This window comes from Scomber japonicus, chromosome 13, assembly GCF_027409825.1.
Source record: "Scomber japonicus isolate fScoJap1 chromosome 13, fScoJap1.pri, whole genome shotgun sequence".
Classification (NCBI taxonomy): domain Eukaryota; kingdom Metazoa; phylum Chordata; class Actinopteri; order Scombriformes; family Scombridae; genus Scomber; species Scomber japonicus.
In genome coordinates this window covers 3,110,691-3,122,969 of record NC_070590.1, presented here as the reverse complement: position 1 = coordinate 3,122,969, position 12,279 = coordinate 3,110,691, and the positions used below count along the sequence as shown (strand labels likewise).

General features: G+C 34.4%; 1 protein-coding gene across 1 annotated transcript in view; it reads right to left on the bottom strand.

Annotated features, from left to right (window-relative positions):
- The window catches only part of zgc:77151 (uncharacterized protein LOC337153 homolog), a 41,140-nt gene extending 29,518 nt beyond the window's left edge, over positions 1 to 11,622 (bottom strand). The window contains exon 1 of the mRNA XM_053332148.1: positions 11,581 to 11,622. Within this exon, the coding sequence (XP_053188123.1) occupies positions 11,581 to 11,601 (21 nt within the window). The 5' untranslated portion in view covers positions 11,602 to 11,622. The remainder of the gene's footprint in view (positions 1 to 11,580) is intronic.
- Positions 11,623 to 12,279: the final 657 nt, after the last annotated feature.

Below are 12,279 nucleotides of genomic sequence, written 5' to 3'. Positions count from 1 at the left end.
GTTTTTTGTGTTATAGTGATCTTGATATTGTGTTTTTTAAACTGTGTAATCTGTTCCACGTTTTCTGGGTTTGTGCTTTGTTGATTTCATTTCAAAACAGCGACAATGTTTTTTTGGCCTTGAGTTGATTGAAAACAGGGAAAACATTTTATGGGGAGAGTTTTTCTTTTTATAAAAACACAAAATGTCATTTAGATTATAAAGAACACTAGATTCACTTTATATGTTAACTATATCATCAAAAAATACATTAAAATACTTCTCTGAAGTTCAGTCTACATATTAACTACATTTAACAGAATTACCGTATTTCCTCTAATAGTGGCTTCAACTGCAGGGGCCACTATTAGAGGAAATACGGTAACTGTATGACCTTTTTTGGAGGTAGGCTTATCAAGAACACTATGACAGTAGTCATCAAATGCAACGAAACACTTATCTTAAGTCCAGTCTACATATTAACAATTTAAGCAGAATTACCGTATTTCCTCTAATAGTGGCTTCAATTACAAAGAGGTATCAGGCCTTTAAGTAACTTCACATAAATTAAATCAACAAGAATCAATAAAACACTTCTCTTAAGCCCAGTCTACATATTAACTACATTTAACAGAATTACTGTATTTCCTCTAATAGTGGCTTCAACTGCAGAGGCCACTATTAGAGGAAATACGGTAACTGCATGGCTTTTATTAGAGGTAGGCTTAAATCAATCAAGAACACTATGATGGTAGATTAACTTTGTAAATTAAGTTAACTAAGTCATTAAATGTAAATAAAATACTTCTCTGAAGTCCAGTCCACATATTAACTACATTTAACTGTATTACCGTATTTCCTCTAATAGTGGCTTCAACTGCAGATGCCACTATTAGAGGAAATACGGTAACTGCATGTCTTTTATTAGAGGTAGGCTTATCAAGAACAATATGAAGGTAGATTAACTTTATAAATTACCTTAACTAAGTCATCAAATGTAAATAAAATACTTCTCTGAAGCCCAGTCTACATATTAATTAGATTACAGAATTACCGTATTTCCTCTATAGTGGCTTCAATTACAAAGGGGTATCTGGCCTTTAAGTAACTTCACATGAATTAAATCAATAAGAATTAATAAAACACTTCTCTTAAGTCCAGTCTACATATTAACTACATTTAACAGAATTACCGTATTTCCTATAATAGTGGCTTCAACTGCAGGGGCAACTATTAGAGGAAATACGGTAACTGTATGACCTTTTTTGGAGGTAGGCTTATCAAGAACACTATGAAGGTAGATTAACTTTATGAATTAACTTCACATATATTAACTAAGTCATCTAAATTAAATAAAATATTTACAGTCACTACATATTAACAATTTAAGCAGAATTACCGTATTTCTTCTCATAGTGGCTTAAACTACGGAGGGTATCAGGCCTTTAAATAAAACATCAGTAAAAACACTTCTCTTAAATCCAGTCTACATATTAACTACATTTAACAGAATTACCGTATTTCCTCTAATAGTGGCTTCAACTGCAGATGCCACTATTAGAGGAAATACGGTAACTGCATGTCTTTTATTAGAGGTAGGCTTATCAAGAACACTATGAAGGTAGATTAACTTTATAAATTAACTTCATAAAGTCATCAAAAGTATATAAAACACTTCTCTTAAGTCCAGTTTACATTTTAACTATATAAACAGAATTACCGTATTCTCTCTAATAGAAGAGGGTAGCAGGCCTTTATTAGAGGCAGGCGTATATTAGAGAGAGAGAGGCCTTTATTTCTCTGTGGTATAAAACTCTGTTAAACTTATTTTTAGGCTTCAGGTTGATGATTTTAAACTAAATTATGAATCAATTATTTAAGAAAGTAAATAAGATGATTAAAGTCGCTCAGCTGTTTGATTAAATTGAAATATCGGCGAATATGTTGTCTGATATGTGCCTCTTTTGTTTAGCTATATAAGCAGAATTTAAGGTATACTTGATCTTTTTTCTCAATTCAAGTTTAATATATACTTTTCTTTGTTTTCTCTGTGTTAAGATATGACTGTTATACTCATATATTATATATTATGAGACATATAATGATGCAAAAGCAGGATTATACTGTTGCAGTGGGTTAAACAGAGCTCATTGTGAAGTGATAATGATAAGTTTAATTATAATTCTGATTCATTTTTACTTTAAGTTAATTTGGTTGAAAATAATGATAATAATAATGATAAATAACATCAACTGAACACATATAATTATCCTCAGATCCAATTTAACACCTTAACTCCTCCAATTAAAGACATTTTAACTGTATTTAAGTCATTTTAAAGCCTTTATATACAGTATAAGGCTCTAAAGGGACTCTGGACTAAACCTCTAACCAGCCGTCTATACTGCCTCACACTGCTTTCATATTAAATTGAATTAAAACTGCAGTTATAATATAAAAAGGGGGCAATGCAGCCGCTGCATATTATCCACATGATATAATAATAACAGTGGTAGTGTGTGTGTGTGTGTGTGTGTGTGTGTGTGTGTGTGTGTGTGTGTGTGTGTATATAGGCTGGCTGGGTGTGGCTGTCTCTGCAGCTGCTATCCATTTAACTCATGAAAGATGTGACATAAAGATTCACCAAATAAATGCAGATTATGTATTTCCTCCCCCCCCACCCTCTACTCCCCCTCCTCCCCCCTCCCTCTACTCCCCCTGCCCCCCCCCTCTTTTTTTCCTGCACCACAAACTGTCTGCAGCTCCTCTAAACCAGCAACCAGTCGTTCCTGTTCGTCCTGTAAGCTGCTGCTGCTGCTGCTGCTATGATGTCGCCCTTCACCACCCCACCCCCCCCCTCCCTCCCCTCCTCCCTCCCCCCCCTCCCTCACTCCTCCCTCCTCCCGCTGCCTAAATGCAGAATATTCTCAAATTCTCACTCCTGTGTTGATCATCCACAACCCCCCACCCGCACCACACACACACACACACACACACACACCTCCAACCCTATATACATACCCATAACCCCCCCCCCTCCCCTCCCATTTACCCCCCTTCCCCCTCCCCCCTCCCCCACTCCCTGTAGCTCTGCAGACCAGCTGCAGCAGGCCTAGGATCAAATTTTAGAAAATATACTGAATCAATGTCACAGCACACACACACACACACACACACACACACACACACACACACACACACACAGAAAACTACACACACACACACACACACAGAAAACTACACACACACACAGAAAACTACACACACACACACACACACACACACACACCACCACCACCACCAATAATTATGAACTCAATGCAGTGATATAATGTCTCGTATAAACTGTAAAAGTCTCTATATCAGGGTGTCAAACATGCGGCCCGTGGGCCAGAACCGGCCTACAGAGGGGTCCAATCCGGCCACTTTCTTTCCTTCCTTCCTTCCTTCCTTCCATCTTCACTTCCTTCCTTCCTTCCCCTTTTCCTTCCTGTCTCCTTTTTCTTTCTTTCGTCCTTCCTTTCATATTTCCTTCCTTCCTTCCTTCTATCCTTACTTCCTTCCTTCCCCTTTTCCTTCCTGTCTCCTTTTTCTTTTTCGTCCTTCCTTTCTTCCTTCTATCCTTACTTCCTTCCCCTTCTCCTTCCTGTCTCCTTTTTCTTTCTTTCGTCCTTCCTTTCTTCCATCTTTCTTTCCAGTCTTCCTTCCTTCCTTCCTTCCGTTCGTTTATCCTTGCTTCCTTCCTTCCTTCCTCCGTTCCTTCTTTCCGTTCGTCTATCCTTCCTTCCTCCGTTCCTTCCTTCGTTCGTCTATCCTTCCTTCCTCCGTTCCTTCCTTCCGTTCATCTATCCTTCCCTCGTTCCTTCCTTCCGTTCGTCTATCCTTCCTTCCTTCCGTCTATCCTGCCTTCCTTCCGTTCATCTATGCTTCCTTCCTTCCTTCCGTTCATCTATCCTTCCTTCCTTCCGTTCGTCTATCCTTCCTTCCTTCCTTCCTTCCGTTCGTCTATCCTTCCTTCCTATCCTTCCTTCCATTCATCTATCCTTCCTTCTTTCCGTCTATCCTTCCTTCTTTCCTTCCGTTCATCTATCCTTCCTTCCTTCCTTCCTTCCTTCCTTCCTTCCTTCCTTCCTTCCGTTCGTCTATCCTTCCTTCCTTCCGTCTATCTTCTTTCCTTCCTTCCTTCCTTCCTTCCTTTCTTCCTTCCGTCTATCCTTCTATCCTTCTTTCCTTCCTTCCTCTTTTTAATGATCCGGCCCACATAAGATCAGATCGGTCTGTATGTGGCCCTTGAATGAAGATGAGTTTGACCCCTCTGGTCTATATGAAGGTGATATTCATGTTAGAGGAGGGTTGCCTAGCGATGATGCAGCAGGAGCGACGATGTCATTGTTTCAATGTCATAAAAAAAAGAAGCTCTCTACTTCCTGCCCCGAAATTAAAAAAAGGAAACCACAGGAGATTAAAAATAATAATATAATAATACGCAGACTCTTTTTCTCTCCCTGAGGACACTTTGCTGAGAAGAAGTAGAAAAAGGTAACTGTAGGGCAACACACACACACACACACACACACACACACACACACACACACACACACACACACACACACACACACACACACACACACACACACACACACACACACGCACACACACACACACACACACACACTATTATAAAGCTTATATTGTAAAGATTTTAAGGAGATTAACCCTCCTGTTGTCCTCGAGTGAAGGGAGGAAGGGAGGAAGGAAAGGGAAAGGAGGGAGGGAGGAAGGAAGGAAGGAAGCAAGGAAGGAAGGGAGGAAGGAAAGGGAAAGGAAGGACAGAGGAAATAAGGAGGTAGGAGGGAGGGAGGAAAGAAGGACAGCTGAAAGAAGGAAGGGGGAGGAAAGAAGGAAGGGAGGAAGGAGGGTAGGAAATAAGGAGTGAAGGAAGGAGAGAAGGAAGGAAGAAAGGAAAGGAGGAAGGAGGAAGGACAGAGGCAAGAAGGAAGAGAGGAGGGAGGGAGGAAAGGAAGGAGGGAGGGAGGGAGAAAGGGAGAAAGGAAAAGAGGAAGGAAGGACAGAAGAAAGAAGGAAGGGAGGAAGGAAAGGATAGAGGGAAGGAAAGAAGGAGGGAGGGAGGAAGGAAGAAGAGGGGATGACGGAAGGAAAGAAGGAAGGAAGAAAGGAGGAAGGAACAGTCAAAACGGACGGGGTCAATTTGACCCGGGAGGACGACAGGAAGGTTAAAACATACTTTAAGTTCCTTTAAGGAGATTAAAATGAAACTTTAAGGCTAAATAATTATTAGAAATTCACTTTAAAAGGAGCAGAGGTGCTTTTAAAAGTATATTTTTAGGGATATATTCAGCATGGAAACATTTATAACACTGCAAATTAAATATTCAGTCACAAAAAGAGAATATGAATAGCTCCTATAAATATATTTATAGGAGTATTACAAACGAAGACGATGAAGACGAGGAGGGAAAATGTAGCGTAAGATGAGTTGAACAGATGTTACAGATGTTTTAATCATCACTAATTCATATAATAATAATAATAATAGTAATAGGAGGAATATATAATTAAGTAAGACTATATTAGGGGTTAGACGCCTAAAAAAAGGAGGAAAAGTTTATTTTTAAGTTTATAAAATAGAAAATAAGCAGAAAATAATTAAATAAAGTGACGTAAAAATACTAATTTAATATTTTAAGCACAATACACAGTTTTATATTAGACTTTAAGCAAGAAAAGAAAAGAAATAAAGCTCATTATGTACAATTTTATAGCTATATGTAAAGATAATTGAAGTTAAAAGAACAAAAATAGCAATTAAATGAGTATTATTTCAAAATAAAAGTTTTTTAAAAATCCTAATTTTATATTCTAAGCACATTAAACAGCTTTATATTAGACTTTAAGCAAGTAAAGGAAGGATAAAAGAAAGAAATAAAGCTCATTATGTACAATTTTATAGCGATATTTAAAAAGATAATTGAAGTTAAAAAGAACAACAATAGCGATTAAATTAGTATAATTTCAAAATAAAAGTTTTGTATAAATCTTAACTTAATATTTTAGGCACATTAAACAAGAAAAGGAAGGATAAAAGAAAGAAATAAAGCTCATTATGTATAATTTTATAGATATATTTAAAGATAATTGAAGTTAAAAGAACAACAATAGCGATTAAATGAGTATAATTTCAAAATAAAAGTTTTGTATAAATCTTAACTTAATATTTTAGGCACATTAAACAAGAAAAGGAAGGATAAAAGAAAGAAATAAAGCTCATTATGTATAATTATATAGCTATATTTAAGGATAACTGAAGTTAAAAGCCATTAAATGAGTATTATTTCAAAATAAGAGTTTTTTAAAAATCCTTATTTAGCTCCACAAACACACTATTAGACACATTATAGTAATATTATATATATATATTTAAAGTATATTCTGTCAGATAAAGTCTGTAAACATCTGCAGGAATATTATGGGATTATTTTTAAATGCATTTATTGATACAGGAGAGAAAATAAAAGCATGATTAAAGGATATTAATGAGCACTTAATTTAATATTATAGTGATATTAGTAAATAAATGAGACAGAAACAAGTAAATAAAGACTCACAGTATTACCTGTTATAGATATATTTAAGATATATTATAGATAATTAGACAGATGAGTTATTATAGGAGAGAAAATGAAGTTTAATTAAGATAATATGAAGTTAAATGGATAAAAATGACATTATAGAGATTTAATTAGGCTTTTTATTGGATTAAATAACCTAAAATAAAGTTAATGTTGAGCTCTGGAGACAATAAACACAAATATTATATATAAAAATCAGAGTTGAGCTTCATTACAGATGATATTATAATAATATTTAATAAATATTATACCATAAAGTTACAATTAATCTAGTTTTAACTTCCATAACTGCTGTTTTAGTTTGTATAATGTCAAAAAAAACAAAAATGAGTCAATTTATTATCACAGAAACTTAAAGAAAAAACACCAAAATCATAATATTAGTTCAAAAAAATGACTTAAATGACTTTTAGTTACTTAAAAAACGGTTTATATCACATTTAACAAGAAGAAAACTGATTTTTTTTTTAGTATTTTTGCTTTAAAAAAAGATTAAATGATTAAAATGGACTGTTTATAGGTTAATGTCCTATATAGTAATCAGTTATTTATATTTATATGTGAAATTAAAGAAAAAAATGAAGTGAAAACACATTTAATCCACAAATAAGAAGTTTGAAGCTGAACTTTTGGGGTAAATTTGACCTAAATATTGATTTATTATTATTAACTAAGTAAAAACTGTAATTAGAAACTTCATTTATCATCATATGACTCACAATTACTTTAATTATTGATTCATTTGTTGATTATTTCCTCCACTAATCATTTAGTTCATTACATTATTTTAAAAATCTGCTTTTTTTATATGAAAAATACCCAAAATATTGAAGTTAGAACCTCAGACGACTGAAAAAACTAGAAAAATTAACATTTAACATTAACTGCTGTCACTTCTGCTCATAAAACTATTAATATATAGCTGATTAATCACCTATTAGATTCATTAAATGAGCTCTAAACATATTAAAGTCAGATATATTCATTATTTAACTCACATAATAACTTTTTTTGGGCACTTTTGCTTAAAAATTGCTGATCAGAAGTGTTGCTAATGTACTTTATTGGTAATTAATTAATATAATAAAGCTTATAAAGGAGGAAAAAGAAGGATTTATGTTCATATTTGAGCATCTGGAAGCCTGGAAAGTGTTTTATTCTGATTAAAAATGATTTATTTATCATGTTTCTGTTGATTTATTCATCTATTAATCATTAAAACCCGAGTTATTTATAACTATAATCAACAAAACAAGGGAAAAAAGAGTGAAATGAACCTTTAAACTCGGGTTATTTAAAAGGTAAACAGGAAGTAAACTAATATCTCAACATCTGGAAACTGATACTGGAGCATTTTTACTATAATCAAGCCTGTAAAGTGTTTTATTCTGATTAAAAAGTGATTTATTTAATAATTAATTCATCTGTTAATCATTTCAACCTCAGTTATTTATAGCTAGAAACAGGAAACACTGCAGATTTACTTTATTTATAATTTAATCTACTAATCTATTAATCCTTTACGTACTGATCGGATCATATTTGATATTTAACAGCTGTAAAAATGTTGAATATTAACATTTAGTTTAGATTCTTTTTATGAGGAACAAACTGAAAAAGGAACATTTTGACAATATTAAAGCAGATTTTGGTGCAAATAACAAGATTTATTGTATTTCTACCTACTAATCTATGAGCTCCAGATATATAAAAAGCTATATAAGCATGAAATATTCAAGTTTTAACCCCTCAGAATGAATATTATGTTGATTTATTAACCTATTAATCATTTAAATCCTACTTATTTACAGTTATATAGAGAAAAAATGAACATTTTGACAATATTAAAGCTGATTTGGGCGACTTTTGCTTCAAAAAACTAGAATTATTGTCTTTTTATCTCCTAATATATGAGCTCCAGATATTCAAAAGCTATACAAGCATGAAATATTCATGTTTTTCTGTTGATTTATGAACATATTAATCAAGTTATTTACAGCTATAAACAGGAAAAAGGAACATTTTGACAATATTAAAGCAGATTTTGGAGCATTTTAGCTCTAAAAATAATGATTTATTGTCTTTTTATCTACTAATCTATGAGTCAAAATTAATATTAAACACATATTTACTTTAATTATAGTGAAACAACACAATAAACACTACTATCAGGCCTGTATAGTGGATCATTTTGATTAAAAAACTACTTTTTAGTTACTTTTCTGTTGATTTATGAACCTATTAATCATTTAAATCCTACTTATTTACAGTTATATAGAGAAAAAAGGAACAATTTGACAATATTAAAGCAGATTTTGGTGCATTTTAGCTCTAAAAACAATGATTTATTGTCTTTTCATCTCCTAATCTATGAACTCCAGATATATAAAAGCTATACAAGCATGAAAATATTCAAGTTTTATCCCCTCAGAATGAATATTAAACATATATTTAGTTTAATTATAGACAATAAACTATCAGGCCTGTATAGTGGATCAGAAACATGCTATTATCTACTATAGGAGTCTTATAGGAAGACTTTTGTTTCTTTAAACTACTTTTTTAGCCCTCGTGGGAGTGTTGTGGTGGTTGGGGGGGGGGGGGGGGGGGGGATAAGAGAGGGGGAGGGGGGGTAAGAGAGGGAGGGGGGGAGGGGGGGCATTTAAAGCAGTGCTCCAGCCTAGTGGTGAGAACGAAGCAGAGCTGAGCAGGAAGGAAAATACAAGCCACATAATATAATCTGAGCAGCAATGAGAGAGCTGCCCTGTGTGTCTGAAACACACACACACACACACACACACACACACACACACACACACACACACACACACACACACACACAGGAGTTTAAGATGGAAACCCTTAATCTGCACCCTGCCTACGTCAGTTCTCGTGATATTTCTGGGAATAATGCAGTCAGATATAATTTTTTCTCTTTTTTTCTTTCTTTCTTTCTTTCTTACACACACACACACACACACACACACACAGTTTTCAGTACTAAGAAGAAAGGAAGAAAGAGAAGGAGAGAAGGAAGGAGAAGGGGAGGGTTATAGCTAAAAAACCTCCGACGAGAATATTAATAATGAAATGTGTCTCCTCTTGCTTTGAAACAATAAATAAATATATTCAAATAAATCACACACACACACACACACTACTACACACACACACACACACACACACAGTACTGTATTGACCTTGAGTATATCCTGTTATTCATGAAAAAGCTCACAAGTTCACCAACAGAGGAAGAAAAAAAAAAGCTTTCAATGCAGCAAGAAATTAATAATTAAACTAGATATATTACCAAAAAAATAAAATATATATATAAATACACACACACACACACACACACACACACAAGCAGCAGCAGTGGGATATTAAACACCCACACAGCACATATATATAACATATCTATCTATATAATGACTTTTAAGGCTTTTTATTTAACATATATATTCATAAAAATGGAGCTTTTGACTACAGCAGTACAGATGTTTCCTGCACGTCAACCCCTCCCATTATATCCTGCTGAATGTACATATTAATAAAAAAGCATAAAAACTAGCACATTAAAGACTTAAAATATAATCACACACAATATTAACATTCCTCCTTAAACTGTGGTAATTACGCCGGAGACAAAATGTCGGGGGGGGGGGGGGGGGGGGGGTGGAGAGGAGGAGGAGAAAAGAGGAGGAGGAGGAGGAGGAAGGGTTGATAATAATATCAATATGCTTCCTATTAAAAGCGACATTAATGCATCGAGTTAATGTTTAAATGTGTTAAATGTAAAAAGCTTGAAATGGGGAGGGGGGGGTTGTTGAGAGTAGAAGAAGAAACAAAAGGAAGGAAATTAAAAAAAAATGGAGATATGTCGATGCGACGACTCGGTTTCTGCTAAGCTACTAGTTTTTTTTCGTAAAGAGAGAGAGAGAGAGAAAGAGAGAGAGAGAGAGAGAAAATTAAATAATAAAAAAAAAAAAAAAAAAAAGGTGGTGGTGGTGGTTTGGTTTTTTAAAAGTTTCTTGAGAGCTAAAACAGGTTTAAAAAAATGGTTTAAATATAAGTTGAGTGTGATAGTTGAGGGGTTAGTTGGGTGTGTGGGGGTTGGTAAATGGTAAAATGCTAAAATGGTAAAAGCAACACCGAGTTAAAGGAGAAGAGAAGAAGAAGAAGAAAAAAAAGACTATAGTCGACACACACGACACACACATATACTAAAACACACACACACAAAGAAATTAATCATTAACACACACACTCTCACACACACAGCGAAAAAACGAGGCGAGAAAATAAGAGAAATATTAAGCTGTGATATAATATCTGATCTATGGAGGCTTTTTTTTTTTTTTTTTTTTTTTTTTTGGTAGATATCACAGCAGCAGCGAGGCGACAGCACGGCGGCTCAGTCGATCATTCCCATTAAAAAATAACACTAAAATATCAGCTGGTTTTATTTTCCACACACACACATACATAACGAGAAAGAAAGAAAGAAAGAAAGAAAGAGAAGAAGAGAAGAGAGGAGAGGAGGAAAAGGAAGAAAAAAAAAGTTGAAGCTCGGTTGAATAAAGTTGTAATTGCAAAAGTCGAGAGCAAACTCTGTGTTGGTTGCCTCAAGGGTTTGACTCATATATAGATATAAATATATATATATGTGTGTGTGGTTGTATGTGTGTATCTGTGTGTCTATATGTGTGTGTGTGGCTTTAAAAAAACAATACGACACCCCCCCCCCCCTTCAAAAAAAATAAAAAATAAAATCATACAAAACGCGGAATTGAAGGCAACAATATAAAAAACACCGATACACGGTTGAATGTTCACATCAACAGGTTCAGACGAGCAGGCGGCGCGTTAGAGAGGCACGAGCCGACATTAAAATCACCAATATATTACGTATATATTTATATTTTATATATATATATAATTTTTTTTTTACCTGTATTGCATTGTGCTCCATTGCAGTCCTGCATTCCCTCTGTGAGGCCCCTCTCTCCGGTTACACCGCCGGGACTCGCCGTCACACAAACAAACGCACCAGAAAGAGAGGAGAGGGAAAAAAAAAAAAAAAAAAAAAAAAGCCTGTTTTTTTTTTTTTGTGGAAATGGGACAGGATCTAGGTGTGGCCAAAGTTTGCCACTGAACGCAACTTAATGTTAATAATGACGAAAAAATATATATATATAAAAAAAAGCGATTTCCTTTTTTTTTTCTTTTCCTTTTTTTTTTTTTTTTTTTAAAGGATCAACATCGACGATTTCCTCCAAAATCCACCCGCGAGTAAAATCACGCCACAAAAAATGTGCCCGATAACGTCCACAGGAGAGGCACGAGACGTGTCTTTATCATTATTATTTTTTTAACATTGAGAAATCAGCTCCCCCTAAAAAAAAATAAAAAAATAGTTGAGTTGAGCTGATCCCAGAGCTGTATGTGAGTGACTGAGTGTGTGTATGTGTGTATGTGTGTTGTGCGCATGCGCGGAGTGAAACGCATGGCGATGGTCTCCAGTGGTCGTAAAAAAAAGAAAAAAAGAAAAAGAAAGAACTCAAAGCAAAAAGCCTGGAGGAAACACACAAGGCTGGATATCTATCAGTCATTCCAGCTGCAGAGAAAACACAGCAGCAGTGAAACATCT